Source organism: Bidens hawaiensis, unplaced genomic scaffold (genome assembly GCF_021521415.1).
Source record: "Bidens hawaiensis isolate Kalapana, Puna unplaced genomic scaffold, B.hawaiensis_p1.1 tig00010926_1, whole genome shotgun sequence".
Lineage (NCBI taxonomy): Eukaryota > Viridiplantae > Streptophyta > Magnoliopsida > Asterales > Asteraceae > Bidens > Bidens hawaiensis.
In genome coordinates this window covers 583,077-599,601 of record NW_027491844.1, presented here as the reverse complement: position 1 = coordinate 599,601, position 16,525 = coordinate 583,077, and the positions used below count along the sequence as shown (strand labels likewise).

Genomic DNA, 16,525 nt, shown 5'->3' with positions numbered 1-16,525 from the left:
CTTTCCTAATTTAGCTTTCGCCATGTTTTTTTTCCACAAAACAATAATTCAAATCTGGTGTGAAATCTGCCATTCAATGAACCAAACGTTCAACTAACTATTCATGAACTGTTAAGCGATCAAATTGTTTGTTTATGCTCGTTCGTTTTATAAATGAACGAGCATGGACAAGGAATTTGTTACTTATTATTATTATTATTATCATCATTTTTATTATTAATTACATTACTATTATTATTATTATTTAATGTTTTGGTTTTAACGCAGTTACAATACAAGCTCAAAAGGAAACTCCTCTTGACCTTCAATGTAAAGACAAATTTCTCATTCAGAATGCAATCTTAAAGCAAGAAGCTATTAAAAAGGGCATCACTGGTGAAATGGTAAGAACATGTTATTCCTAAAAGACATATGCTTGATAAAATAACTTAAAACAATTTTTTAAACAGAAAGGCAAATATAAACGTTACATTCAGAAAAATAAACAAATAAAAGATAGAACGTTTTTATGATAACATTAAAGTTTTATACTTTTTAAAACATGTTATGAAGATAAAAACAAATATAAAAGAATAATTTCTTAAATAATAAGTTTTTAAATATCAAATATTTTGGATGCATATCAAAACACAATAGCAATAATTAAAAGTTGTCAGGAGATTATTCTATTTCAGAAAAAAAAAAAAGAAGATAAATTTGTTGCATACTATAAATTTTAGATATGCTAAGTTAATATTAGTTTGTGTAACAGTTTGTTAAGGATTCACGGAACGTAGTGGAAGAGTGCAAGTTGAGAGTGGTATATGATCATCCCTGCAGCTCATTAAGTACTTCAGCCATTGCACAAAAAGTGTTTCCATCTAATGCATCAAGGAAACTAGTCAGCATAGATCCTTTAGAGCTAAAATTCCCTTGTAAGTCTATTCCTGTCACGTAACTCAGTTAGAAACCTAACTTATATATATGTTTTCATTATTCAAACCTAAATGATGAGTGTTTTTCTTTTCCAATGAATTAGTTGTATTAGAAAAACAAATGGCATCCTCAGTTCAGTTAACTAATAAGACCGATAAGCATGTGGCTTTCAAGGTAAAATTTTGCAGTGTTTTGATCTATTGCGGAATTTTACACGATTTTTAAATTAATCTTTATGGATTATCAAATTCGATATTATTTTTCGATTTTTGGAAATTCTAATACAAATTATTCAGCTTTACACGACGGAACCGAAGAAGTATTTCGTTCGTCCCAACATTGGAGTTGTTTTGCCTCAATCAAAATGTGAAATTATAGGTATCATACTTTTTCTGATTTAACATTTCCTTTGATGAGTTTGATCCTACGTGGTATACCATTTGTAAACCTTAAAGTAAAACAATATTCCAATACGATTATTTTCCCCTCAAAACATGAGTCCAAAACTAGCGGGTAGTGGGAATCATCCATACATGCTCTTAGTTGGGCCCTAGAGTGCTTTTCTAATTATAACGAGTCATTAAGCATTTTTCACATGGTGAGTTTGAAGTTGTTTATTTTAAACCCCTTAATTTAATTTGAATCTTAAAGTTGCATATAAATAATTACAATAAACAGCCACATCTATCCTGTAATTGATTTTAAGCTACCAGTAACATAGCTAAAATGAAGTGCCATGGGCATTTATAATACTAATTTACAAGTATATATTTATTTTGAAAGGCCAATATATTAAGAACAAAAAGAGGGCAACTCACAAGTAGTAAGAGATCCAAAGAAAAGAGAAGATTACAAAAGAAAAAAAAAATACAAAATTTGAGACAACATACAAAGAGTAGCTCTCTTTTTTTGCTGTGAAGAGCATGATGATCTCAGCCATCTCCATGTCCAGCTCCATACAATATTATTCACTTCAATATAACAATCTTAATTTAGTAGGAATATCCCTTTTTATCCCTTTCTAATGCAAATAACAAAGGTAAAAGGTTGTTTATAAGCCCATTTATCAAGCCGAAAAAGAGTTTTTCTCCCTTTCCTAACTAAACTTGCATCCTCCTGTTACAATTTCATAATTTGCGTTCATGTTCCCCCTACTAGCATTCTCTTAATCCTGAAACATATGGGGCTTAGTTTTTGTATCATACTTAAGTATCTCAAAAGACCATATAAGTGGAGATTATTACGGTTGTTATTATATTTTATATTAGTTATTATTATAATTGCCACTATTACTATTAATGTTTGTAGTGTCATTACTATTTTATAATTATTTCAAATATAATTGTGGTTATTGTTATTATTTTTAATATTTTCTTTTTTATTTATGTTATTGCTATTACTTATTTTTTATAACTGTTACTAGTATTATTGTTAGTTATATTTTTGGTTTTAACACAGTGTATTCGCAAGCTCAGAAGACGGCTCCTCTTGACATGCAATGTCACGACAAGTTTCTCATTCGGAGTGTAATTGCAACGCAAGAGGATATCAAAAAGGGCATTACTGGTGAAATGGTAAGAACATGCTCCTGTTTTATTGTTGCATACTTGCGTGTTTTTTGTTGGATGTGGTAGTCTTCCACTAATCTTTTCTAAATCAAATATTCAAAGAAAAGTCATGGAAAAAAGGACAATGCCAATATATGTATTTGTGCTTGTCTAACATGTCCATATTGATGATACTCTCTTCAAATTATAACTAGTACAACTGTTTTAATACGACGTTCAAATTATAAATTAAGGAAAAGCATGCTTACTCGTAATAATATTTTGATTTGTTGAAGTATATGTTGATTTTATAATGGTTTGTGTTACAGTTTACTAAAGAGTCGGGGAATGTAGTGGAAGAGTGCAAATTGAAAGCGGTATATGTTCCTTCTACCCCGTTAACTTCGACATTTGCACAAGGAGTGCAAGTAGTGTTATCGTTTAATGCGTTAGAGAAATATAGGAGAAATTTCAGTGGCATTGAGGCACTAAGGCTGCGCTTCATGCAGTTTTGGGTCAAAATTGGCCAAAACAACCAAAAGGATGAAGAAATTCTGAATTTACTTGATAAAAAAGTTGTGTAAACGAGATAAGAGGCACGATTTTTGTATATATATATATATATATATTTATCATACAATGATTCATCATTTATAGAAGTATTTAGCCGAAACATTTTATACAAATATGGTTGTAAGAATTACATACAAGCCTAGTTCAAGAGCGGGCTTGTGAGTAGGTACGCCACATTTACATGATTTGGATAACTCATAAGTTAGAGCATCCACAACAAGCTACATATTCCAAGGTTTGAATCTATGTGGCATATGGACTTGAGGGTCAAGAGCCTCATTGTTGTTGAGTGAGGTTTGTGAAGAAGAGCTCTTGTCTACAGACTTGATAAGGACTCCATGGTGGCCCCACTTTCTCTCTCCTCTCGCATACATATATACGTACACACATTATATCTATGCAGTTAATGCGGAAAAATATCGGATATCGGTCAATGACCGATATACGAGATATCGATTTTCACAGTGATATATTGGTAATTTATATATATGTATATAATGTTTATTTTATACTTTTTATGTATGAATATATTTAAGTTTATAGACCAAATATAAACTAATGAATGCAAAGGGGGTTAATTGTTAAAATATACAAACTAATTTTACACTTACTTTTTATGTAAAGTTTATATAAATTTTAGGTATTAAATGTAAACTAGTGAAAAAGAGAGGGGTTAAATGATAAATGCCTAAAGTTTATTAAACCCTAAAAAATCCAACGCACTGTACATCTTCTTCCCCCCTTCCAGATTCTGCCGATCTCTCCTTTCTCATTTCCGGCCAAATGCCATCGGAATTAATAGCCAGAGTTCGCTATTTTATCGATAACATGACGCCAAGTACGATTGAAGAAACCAGAAAATTGGATTTTGAAAGCCTTTCCAAGTTTTGGATATAAAAATGGCCAAATCGAGATAATGGCGATATAACCGATATTATTGAGCAAAATATCGGTGATATATCGGCCATTATCGCCGATAATATCGGGACCGATATTATGACCGGTATTTTGAACCGATATTTTCCCGAGGTCTGATAACCGATATATCGGCGATATATCACCGATATATCGCCAATATTAACTGCATAGCATTATATATATCTATAATATATATAAACGAAACCCCTAAAATCCTACGTGTCGCGATGTGGTCGCTCCCCCCTTTTATGGAAGCCATCAGATTGCTTGATTTTAAGGAGTTCTCTTATTGATTTAACCCAAATTCATGGGCATTGGTCTTACCAAAATCAGATATCTCTTAAACGGGTTATAACATCTCATTAAATTAAAAATTAATATTACCAATTATTTGATATGAAAATCCTATAAAATAGGGATATACTAAAATTTAATATACAATTTAAAAAGAAAAATATATTATTTATAATTAATAAACAATTTTATAGTAGAAAGCATAAATGGGTCATGGGTTACCAAATCCAGATAGCTTTTAAACGGGTTATAACTGTTAGACTCGTTATGCCCAAGACACATATTTTTATTGATGTGGCTAGTACGTCATGATCCAAGTCAGGTCATACCTAATAACAAGCTAGACAAACACCAATAATATTTGTTTATATATGATATGATCATAACAAATGAATATTAACACTTGAGTTATTTGGAAAGGGGTTCCAAAATAAAATGTACTTGTGAAATAAATAAATCATATGGATGATTTATGCTTTGAGAAAGAGCATTCCATATTGTTGTTTAAGAGGGTTAAGTAACAATATGTTGAGCATGTTACCTATAATGTGTCATTGTGTATGACACAATACAATGTATGACACAATACAAGTTATGTTACACAATGGTATATCTGGAAACATTGCAAATAATAAAAACAAGAAAGGAAAGAAAAGCCCCCCCTCCCCTCTCACCTTGTCTTATTTTATTATTATAACAAACTTAGTGGGTTCATGCAAGAGATGTGATTGAATGCCTTAGGTGGTGCCTTTCATAACTCACCCAACTCTCTTTCTCTCACACAATAGACTATTACACACAAGACACAAAACTCTCTCAACTCTTCCTCTCTTCTCTCTTGGATTCGGCCAAGATCAAAGGCAATGAAGAGAAGTTTTTCAAGTGAAAATCCTAGCTAGAAGTGGTGTATTGTCGGAGGCTTGGGGTATGCAAGCTTGAGGATCTTCCCTTTTAAGTTCTTGCCCTTTCATCATCTCCTTCTTCACCCAGATTTGTTCTCTTGAAATGTATCCTTACATGCATGGACTTATAGTGACATGCATGTGTTTGATAGTATGTATTTCGTATTTGGATCCGGGCTTGGGTTTGCATGTGTAAAATTGGTTTTATACATATCAAATTAACAAGATTTAAAACTTATATCCACTGCGTTTTTGGTAAAATAGGGATTTTATCACTTTGATAATCTTGTTAAAACCCAACAATAACATATCATTTATTTATGAAACTCTTTCATCATCAAACTCTAAGTGTATTATTAATTTTCTTACAATAAAGAAAATTAAAATCTAAAAAATAAGTATTAAAAAACGAAAATGTAAAACAACCATTCTCTCAAGCCATCAGATTGCTTTATTTGTAAATAAAGGCTTCTCACGCATATAACCCGAATTCACGAGTAAAAGTCTCACCAAATCCAGATAGCTCTTAAACAGGTTATAACATCTCATTATATTAAAAAAATAATCTCAGCAAATATTTGATATGAAAATCATATAAAATAGGGATATACTAAAAATTAATATCCTATTAATATTTTAAAAAAATGTTATTTATAATTAAGAAACAATTTTATAATAAAGAAAATAAATGGGTATCACCAAACCCAGATAGCTTTTAAATCGGATTATAACATATCATTTATTTATAAAACCATTTCATCATCAAACCTCAAGTATATTAATTATTAATTTTTTACAATAAATAATTAAAATCCAAATATACATATATAAATATTAAAAAGAATAATGTAAAACAACCCCGTAATACGGAGGATAAAATCTAGTATATATATATATATATGTGTGTGTGTGTGTGTGTGTGTGTGTGTGTGTATAGATATATATAGTTTAAATATTTTTAATGGGTTTTGTGGGTGTTTGTTGTCGTGGAAAAAAGTTGGGTTTTTAAAAAAAATTGGAATTTAAAGTGGCGATGATTTGACGGTTTGTATGGGTTTGTTGTTGTAGATGCTCTTATAAAGGCTAACCCCAGAATATACAGTTGTCTTCGATTTCAAGAAACTCAATAGCTTATCCATCAATTTGCGTACCTGAAAACTGTTTAACTAAAAAGATTAGGATTTATATGAGGAACGACTAAACTCAGAACTTGTTGTCATTGCTCTTTAGTTTTCTACTGAGGTCCATCTGATAAATGATTTCATAAAAGTGTTAAACACAAATGGATTGTTTTTGTAAAAAAAAAACACTTTAACGATGTGTTCTATAGAGCCACTGTTTAAACACAAAACTCTATAGAGCCACTGTTTAAAAGTGTTAAACACAAAAGATTTGTTCAGTTTTCTGTTGAGGTCTATCTGATATGCTATTCTATAGAGCCACTATTTAACAACCGAATCTAATTGTTCCTATGAAGCCGACCTCTAGTGCATGCCTTTATCAATAGAAGCGGTGGTTGTGGTTTTAGGTTTAACGATGTGTTCTAAGACCTAGAAGACGGTGCAATGAATTGTAAACAACTTTACCCATGATGTATATTCGTTGTTTTTAAGTTCAAAGGTGAGGGGTATGAAGTTGCATATGTTGGAGACAATGAGAGTTGGGTGTTACCTTGGGAAGATTTCCGGCTCGCTTTTCCAATCGCCTTCTTCGATTTATGGTATCTTGTTTCAACGCTGTGGTCTGTCTTGAATCATGTGGATGTTCAAATCCTGGATTTGCTTTCTGGGCGGACCTTAATGTAACATTCGTTACTTTTCAAACCCGAAAACCCGACCCGTTTTGAATTTTCGGATTTTTGTTTCAAGTATATATATATATATATATATATATATATATATATATATATATATATATATAAAGGTATTATTAAATTCCCAAGATTTGTTTGACGTTCGGCATTGTTTTCCCGACTCGTTTATAGTTCAATGTATTTTTGTTCATCATTTACTAATAATAAAGTATTGTCGACGTTTAATGTTCAACGTTGTTCATTTATTACTATATTTGATTTGTTTATAAAAACCCGAGTCTTATCGTTAATCGAGCCTTACGGGTTAATGCGTAACTATCCAAAATCATGAATATTCAACATAAATTCTAATATCATTAAAGTTCAAGGTTTAAAATGAAAATACATTATTATTCTTTTTGTTTTAAAGAAACTTGAAATTTGAGGGACCGGCGTTGTAATTTACCCAAACTTATAATAATTATACAAAATTAACCCAACCCACCCCCTGTTCCCCTCGTTTTCCTGATGAGATTCCGGTAGTCGGAATCCGGCGCCGGAGAGTCCATTTTGGCCGTAAAACCCGTTAGTTGACCATCTTGATTATATCAACGACCATAAACGTCCAAATTATACACTAACTAATATATTAATTATGTTATAACGACCACTAATCACCATAAAACCCGTAATCATCGCCGGATTACTAGCCGCGATCAAAGCACTGGAATTAACTCGTATTTGACCCAATTGATAGTATAAATAGGTTAACCCCGTAAGCCTAAACTCACACCAAACACCAATTAACATCTAAATACACTTAGTAGAAATAACCATGAAGTTTCCGATCGTTTTTCCGGCCAGGTTCATTCTCCTTCATTCCGGCGTCATTAGAGGTAATACATATATGCTTATAATTCACGATCAACAGATTAATCAAACCCTAACTTAATAGAACATGGAACCATATCAGAGAATCAAAAACCTAGGTTTTTAACCTTGACGATGAACTGGGATGTTTCTTTATAATTAATCGTTTTCTTGAATGTTATCTACTGAATGTTATCTTGGTCCAGTGGTTAATGCTCACTAGAGGTGCACAAATCGGTTTTTTTTAAAAAAACCGGTTCGGTTATTAACCGGACCGGTTTTTTTTGGCCCGAAAAAAAACCGGTTCGGTTAATAACCGGACCGGTTAATAACCGGTTTTTGTATGTCAAAACCCTAACCGGTCTAACCGGTTAGGACCGGTTTAGAAACCGGTTAGAACCGGTTAATAACCGGTTAACCGGTTTTTTTTTTTTAAATAACCGGTTAATAACCGGTTTTTTTCATAATAACCGGTTTTAAAAAAAACCGGTTTTTCCATTAACCGGTTTGTTAACCGGTTTTGGCTCTAAAACTTGTAACTGAAATACGAACCGGCGGTTTGTAAACCGGTCAAACCGGTTTTTAAAAAACCGGTTTTCGTAAAAACCGGTTTCCTGTTTAAACCGGCAAACCGGTTCCCGGACCGGTTTTTTTGACCATCTCTAATGCTCACACGTATAGACGGCCATACCCGGTTCGAAACCCAGGGTCCACGTTTTTTGTTATTAATATGTATTTATAATGTTTTGAATAAGTTAATATATTTAATAAAAACGATACTTTAAATGAATATATCATCTAGTCCAACTGGTTAACTCTATTGAATGATAAAATTCAGACCTGGGTTCGAAACCCGGGTCAACCCTTTACTTATTTATTTTTGATAACCTTTTAATATAATTTATTATTATTTGAATCTTTTAAATAATTATTCGAAACCCGGAAGCAGCCTCTCTATCCCTATGGGATAGAGGTAAGGCTGTCTACTTCTTACCCTCCTCAGACCCTACCATAGCATTGCTATTGGTGGGATATACTGAGTACGATGATGATGATGATGATGAATCTTTTAAATCTTTTTTTTAAATCCTAATAAAATCATAAAGATCATTTTAAATTAAATAAAAATTATATAAATTATATTTCACCCTTCCTATCTAAAAACCAACTTTCTTAATCGTTAAAACCGTTAAGTTAGTTTCATAATAATACATTTCGTTATACCGTTTTAAAACTAATTTATGTTTTCTTTACTTTAATTTATTAGCTTTAATGCGCTAAACGTTAAGTAGATAATTTTAGTCGTTACGCTTTAAATCACATGTTTTAATTCGATAACTTATATTTCGCTAACCATAAACCGGTTGTTAATTCATAATAATTCATTAATCTCTTTTTGTTAACTTAAATTCGTTATCTCTTAATTTGTTAAACTATAGTTCGTTAAAATTCTGTTAAAACAATATTACATCAAAATGCCTTAAAACACTATATAATATATTAAAATAATTTAAATCCCTTTAAACTAAATTATCCTCTTTAACTTTAATAATCTCGTTAGTTAGTCTTTAAATATCATAATTGTTTTATTTAGAGCTCGAGAAGTTCAATCGTTCTGGATTCCTTAACGCAGTTTTGGTTGCTTTGGTTTCGTTATCATGCTTTCGGTTTTCATTGCAATGTTTATCTTCAATTTCAATGTGAGTTTCTCACACCCCCTTTTTCAACGCTTTTATTACTTGTGGGGGTAGCATATGTATCCTATCACTCAATGATTTATCGAGTCATTTACAAAACTAAAATTCATTACATGGACTTGTGTGTTTACTTGATTACTTGCTCAATGGTTGGCTCAATAAGTATGATCATACGCCCCCCTTTGCACTCAGGTCCATTTGTATCGAGTGAAAAAGGGACCTCATTATCCAAGTACGTTGGTAGCCCCAACTGGAAAGGACATTCGTCAGGTCCATTGCATCGAGTGTAAAGAACCCTTATGTGGTCATTTCACAAGTTTCATGGAATTGTATGATTTTTACGTATTATATCAAACTGTGGGAATCTCACTAGCTATGTTCACAGCTGACTTTATTTTATACATATGTTACAGGTGTAGAGCTACGAGGATGAAAGTTAGAAGACACATAGCATGCATATATGATATTCAAAGAAACAAATTATCATTTTGATTATTTATTTGTTATAACTTGTAATTATTTGATAAACTTGTGTTACATGAAGATTTTTAAATGAAATAATGTTATTATGGTCACCTAATAGTGTCACGTGTGGTTGAGCAATCTGTACATCACACTAAGGCGTTTCCGCCTTAGCCGGGGTGTTACAGATTGGTATCAGAGTCGTGGCTATAAGATAGGACATTAGACGTAGTGTTCTTGGTAGCTATAGCTTATTTGTTAAATGTCTAGGTTGCATGATAGAATTATGTGAGCCTTTACTTGATTGTTTAAACGCACTTACTATTATTGGATTATTGTACTGTTGATTTTATTAACGCCTCATGAACACAAGTACACACACACACAAGTCTAAGGCTTAGGCCTAAAACAAGTTTTCTCAATCGCACATTCAAGTAATTTTCAAAATCGGTTTTCCGACATTTCTTCCTCATAAAGATGGTTCTACGTGGCGGGTATGTAGTAACTGGAAGGGGGACGTGCTTGTTTTCCGAACTCTTGACACCAAGGTTATTGAAACCTAAGGATAAGCAATGCGCATATATCCAATTAGATGTCAGACCTGGTTGCTTACCTGGAGAGTTCGGGAAGGGCATGAAACTTATTAGGCCAAAACTTACCACACCAAACGCCATAAAAATGACAACTTTATGTTTTCAACCGTGACCATGTCCTCTTGTGATATGGATATGGTTGCACTCCTTAGGATGTCACACCAGTCATGGTGGTTCATGCGACGTGTGACTCCGACCCTTAATGTTTTACAATGTGTTTTAACTAAAAGTCTGACAAGTCGTGGTGATACACGAATAACCAGCTTTTGGTTTGATTTGATTATGCATTTTGATTTATACGTTTTAACTGAAAGTCTGTCAAGTCGTGGTGATACACGAATACCCAACTTTCGGTTCGATTTGATTACACATTTTTATTTTTTTCGGAACATACAAATTATGATGATTCATACAACGTGTGATTCCAAATACTCAATCGTTTATATTGTGGTTTTGACAAATCATTGGGATATGTGAATACTCGAGTTTTAATTCGTTTTCTGTGTTTATATTCCTAAAAGTCATGCTAGTACATAAATTGTTGAATTTCAACCCGTTTTCTTAATTTATAAATTCAATTATTATTATAATTTGAAAAATTCGAAAGGTCATTGTGATACATGAATAGTTGAGTTTCAATTCGCTTTATTTATTTGTGTATATTCAATACTCATTTTCTTGTGTGTTTTAAATTGAGAATTCGAAAAGTCATGGTGATACATGAATAGTCGATTTTTCAATAATCGTTTTCTCGTGTGTTTTAAATTGAGAATTCGAAAAATCATGGCGATGCATGAATTGTCGATTTTCAATTTATTTTCTTTATGTAATTCATTTATTTAATTGGAAATTCGAAAAGTTAGGGTGGTACATAAACACTCGATTTTCAATTCAATTTCATACTTATATTAAGTTGGTACTAATTCCATGTTTTTATTTCAAAATTTGATATGTTTATTCCAAGATTAATTAGATTATTATTGAAATGCGAAAACTCATGAGCATTTCAATTTTGATTTCAAACTTTGCTTCATGCGATTTCATTTTTTTATGATTTATTAAGATTGATTTCGATTTTAGGAATCTTTTATGTAATATTTCTTTTGATTTTGATATGAATTTCATATTTACGTCCAATTCCACGCGAATTGTTCACACTTCATGTCTTCTCGTCCTACTCGACGCTGCCCTCGAAACTCAACTCAAACCATCAAGCAATTGACCATCGCAATCCCGACCATGACAAACCAAGATTCATTACCAACCACAACAATACATTCAAACCTCAAAACTATACCTAAGTAAATCCAAACCCAACGTAACTCTTGGATACTCAAACCCAACCCAACCAAGATATTTACACGAGAACCCATTCTTTATATAACACGGATGATTCCCCCACTACGCTACCGTGATGTAGAAATTTTCCAAATGGTGTTAAAATCGGCTAACTCGTCAACTTTTGTCTCATAACTATACCTACCTTTATTTCCACGACCTGTACCCAACCATTTATCCCCCACCTTCTGCCTTACCTCATGCTTGAACTTCAAACTCGCTACTATTGCAGTAACTTGAGCACACCCGTTATAAGGCCTAACTTGTTTCCGCCATACAAAACCTTACCCCGCGTTCCTTGACTTCTCAAAGATTTATTTGATTTTCGACTTAAATACTTCGCCTTTCCAAACCTATTTTTATTTCTTACACTCTTTTTCCACATTTAGTTCTTTTACAAACATTCTCTTTAATGAAATTTCAAATCTTTATTATTTTTAATAAACCATTAATAAGTATATATTCTGTATACGAAATATATTTAAGTAGTTTTTGCATCAAGAAGAATTTTTATGAAAATTCAAATTGTTCATTTTTATCAACATTATTATTATTACTACTACTATCAATACCTTATTACTGTTATTATTACTATTACCCTTAATATTATTAATACCATTACTATTATTAATATTAATATTATTACTACTACTACTACTACTACTACAATAAAACTATTAAAGTAAAATAAAATATGTCGCTTTAAACAATTCCTAAGCCGTGAGACTATTATATTACCATCAACGAGTTACTTTATCTAACGACTTCCATTTCCTTAAAACGTCACCCACCCGGAAAATCCTTACATCGAAAGTTTTCCAAAGTTTTCTAAACTAGTTAAGTATATATGCGAAATTGTTATCATAAATTTCCTTTGAGTTTTAAACATCGTGTCCCTTCAAACGATTTTCACAAACAATGTCATCAATCATTTCTTTTCACTTATTTGTCAACACCGGCAAGTTTCGGATTAGTAAACCATACCACCGCACCATAATAACCTTCATACCGCAAAACCCATTTCGAGAAGACGGGCATCGCAAGTTACCTTTTTGTTTTCCTTTCTTTCACATGTTATATTTTTCTGTTTTGGCATGTTCATGAAGTTCTACGTATCAAGTTCTTTTCAAAAGGTTGTCTACGAAGTTAATATCGAGCGTGATTATTTGTTAATCAGTGAACTATTCCCATTCATAGGTACATTCTGAAGCGGTTTACCTTGTTATTCCAATCTCGTGGTCTATAACCGATTTCCCATAAACATAATCGTTTAGTGGAAGTTGGAGACTATGAGCATGGTTATACACATGTTGAGTTTATTACACGAAGTGTTTGGTCATATTGTTCTATTTCCATTCAACGTTTTGTTCGGATCATTTCGTTACTCATAATCCCAATGTTTTACCATTTTGAGATCAATATTTTAATTCGATCTTAAAGTTTCGATTATTTTGTTCTCAATGTTTTACCAATTTAAGGTGAACGTTTTACTTTAATCTCGAAGTTGCAATTATTTATTAGTCTCAAATGTAGTCCTTATTTATGTGATATTTTCGTCATTGAAAATTTTCATATATTTAACAAGTCATTATTGACTCCAAAGAACTTACTCGATTATGTTATTTAAGTTTCGTTTAGCTATCTTATTCTCGGACCCAATGCTTATCGACTTACGTGTTTACATTTTGTAGATCAATGCTACGTTTACTTAACATGTTATTCTCAACTTTATTATCTCATGATCATGATTTCAATTGATGTCATCCATTATTCTAATTATTTCATACTACTCAAGAGTTTTGCGCATTTTCTTTGGTAAGCATGTTTGTATCTTTAAAACTTTATTGATTTCATACTCTCATTGACCTTAAGGATTGATTTCTATATGTTATTGAATTTTGATCTATATATTTCACTGTTGTTGAATTCTAAAGTTTTCGCATGAGGACTTATTATATTTTTAAACCCGCACAATAGGACGGATTATGTGGACCATCTGACGATAACGGTAATTATGGGTCGACACGTAATTATCCAAGTCCTCGCATGGAAGACATAATAAGTACGTTGTGTGCAATAACTCGAAACCTGGAATGATTTTGAAAGACGGGACAAATGAAATATGATATGGGCATGGTGGATACGCCGCTGGTACATCCTATACATAAGTGTCCTTGCCATATTCCCATTTGTGGCGTCTTTCGGGTCATCCAAAGATTGACGTTATTGTTTTTTATTTAAAGATGTATATAAAAAAAATCGTTAAAACTTTCAAACAACTCCTCCTATGAGTCGTTTTCTTTTAAAATTTTATTTTCATTTTAATTTTGGGACGAAATTTCTAAAAGTTGTGAATGTTGTAACATTTGTTACTTTTCAAACCCGAAAACCCGACCCGTTTCGAATTTTCGGATTTTTGTTTCAAGTATATATATATATAAAGGTATTATTAAATTCCCAAGATTTGATAGACGTTCGTCAATGTTTTCCCGACTCGTTTATAGTTCAATGAATTTTGTTCATCATTAACTAATAATAAATTATTGTCGACGTTTAATGTTCAATGTTGTTCATTTATTACTATATTCGATTTGTTTATAAAAACCCGAGTCTTATCGTTAATCGAGGCTTACGGGTTAATGCGTAACTATCCAAAATCATGAATATTCAACATAAATTCTAATATCATTAAAGTTCAAGGTTTAAAATGAAAATGCATTATTATTCTTTTTGTTTTAAAGAAACTTGAAAGTTGAGGGATCAGCGTTGTAATTTACCCAAACTTATAATAATTATACAAAATTAACCCAACACACCCCCCTATTCCCCCTCGTTTTCCTGATGAGATTCCGGTAGTCGGAATCCGGCGCCGGAGAGTCCATTTTGGCCGTAAAACCCGTTAGTTGACCATCTTGATTATATCAACGACCATAAACGTCCAAATTATACACTAACTAATATATTAATTATGTTATAACGACCACTAATCACCATAAAACCCGTAATCATCGCCGGATTACTAGCCGCGATCAGAGCACTGGAATTAACTCGTATTTGACCCAATTGATAGTATAAATAGGTTAACCCCTTAAGCATAAACTCACACCAAACACCAATTAACATCTTAATACACTCAGTAGAAATAACCATGAGGTTTCCGATCGTTTTTCCGGCCAGGTTCATTCTCCTTCATTCCGACGTCATTAGAGGTAATACATATATGCTTATAATTCACGATTAACAGATTAATCAAACCCCTAACATAATTTAATAGAACATTGAACCATATCAGAGAATCAAAAACCTAGGGTTTTAACCTTGAAGATGAACTGGGATGTTTCTTTATAATTAATCGTTTTCATAATATCAACTCAATGTTATCTTGGTCCAGTGGTTAATGCTCACACGTATAGACGGCCATACCCGGTTCGAAACCCAGGGTCTGCGTTTTTTGTTATTAATATGTATTTATAATGTTTTGAATAAGTTAATATATTTAATAAAAACCATACTTTAAATGAATATATCATCTAGTCCAACTGGTTAACTCTATCGAATGATAACACTCAGACCCGGGTCAACCCTTTATTTATTTATTTTTGATAACCTTTTAATATAATTTATTATTATTTGAATATTTTAAATCTTTTTTTTAAATCCTAATAAAATCATAAAGATCATTTTAAATTAAATAAAAATTATATTTCACCCTTCCCATCTAAAAACCAACTTTCTTAATCGTTAAAACCGTTAAGTTAGTTTCATAATAATACATTTCGTTATACCGTTTTAAAACTAATTTATGTTTTCGTTACTTTAATTTATTAGCTTTAATGCACTAAACGTTAAGTAGATAATTTTAGTCGTTACGCTTTAAATCACATGTTTTAATTCGATAACTTTTATTTCGTTAACCATAAACCGGTTGTTAATTCATAATAATTCATTAATCTCGTTTTGTTAACTTAAATTCGTTATCTCTTAATTTGATAAACTATAGTTCGTTAAAATTCTGTTAAAACAATATTACATCAAAATGCCTTAAAACCCTTTAGAATATATTAAAATAATTTAAATCCCTTTAAACTAAATTATCCTCTTTAACTTTAATAATCTCGTTAGTTAGTCTTTAAATATTCATATTTGTTTTATTTAGAGCTCGAGAAGTTCAATCGTTTCAGATTCCTTAACGCAGTTTTGGTTGCTTTGGTTTCGTTATCATGCTTTCGGTTTTCATTGCAATGTTTATCTTCAATTTCAAGGTGATTTTCTCACACCCCCTTTTTTAACCTCATTTATTACTTTTGAGGGTAGCATATGTATCCTATCACTCAATGATTTATCGAGTCATATACAAAACTACAATTCATTACATGGACTTGTGTGTTTACTTGATTACTTGCTCAGTGGTTGCCTCAATAAGTATGATCATACGCCCCCCTTTGTACTCAGGTCCATTTGTGTAACACCCCGACAAAAGCGACCGTTTTTGTTTCTGTATTCCTGATTTATCCACTAGGTCAGTCTGGTTGGTTCTTTGCGCCTAGTTGAAAACGCCTAAGTGTGACGTACAGATTGCTTAAACACACGTGACACTATTAGGTGACCATAATAACATTATTTC

The 16,525-nt window shown here is 31.9% G+C and overlaps 1 protein-coding gene and 1 pseudogene across 2 annotated transcripts in view; both read left to right on the top strand.

Moving 5' to 3' along the window:
* Positions 1 to 16,525, top strand: part of LOC143536770 (vesicle-associated protein 1-2-like) — a 37,788-nt pseudogene that overhangs the window by 2,721 nt on the left and 18,542 nt on the right. The gene's annotated exons all lie outside the window — the stretch shown is intronic.
* On the top strand, positions 154 to 3,046 carry LOC143536754 (vesicle-associated protein 1-4-like). The gene is made up of 7 exons (XM_077030676.1): positions 154 to 178; positions 268 to 383; positions 752 to 914; positions 1,019 to 1,089; positions 1,212 to 1,293; positions 2,374 to 2,489; positions 2,792 to 3,046. The coding sequence occupies exons 1-7, from the start codon at positions 154 to 156 to the stop codon at positions 3,044 to 3,046; spliced, it is 828 nt and encodes a 275-aa protein (XP_076886791.1).

Bases quoted from the DNA above. Each gene is read 5' to 3' on its own strand.
- LOC143536754 (XM_077030676.1), top strand. From the start codon at position 154: ATGAACGAGCATGGACAAGGAATTT. The intron at 384-751 runs GTAAGAACATGT...TTTGTGTAACAG, and splicing joins AGGGCATCACTGGTGAAATG to TTTGTTAAGGATTCACGGAA. The intron at 1,090-1,211 runs GTAAAATTTTGC...CAAATTATTCAG, and splicing joins ATAAGCATGTGGCTTTCAAG to CTTTACACGACGGAACCGAA.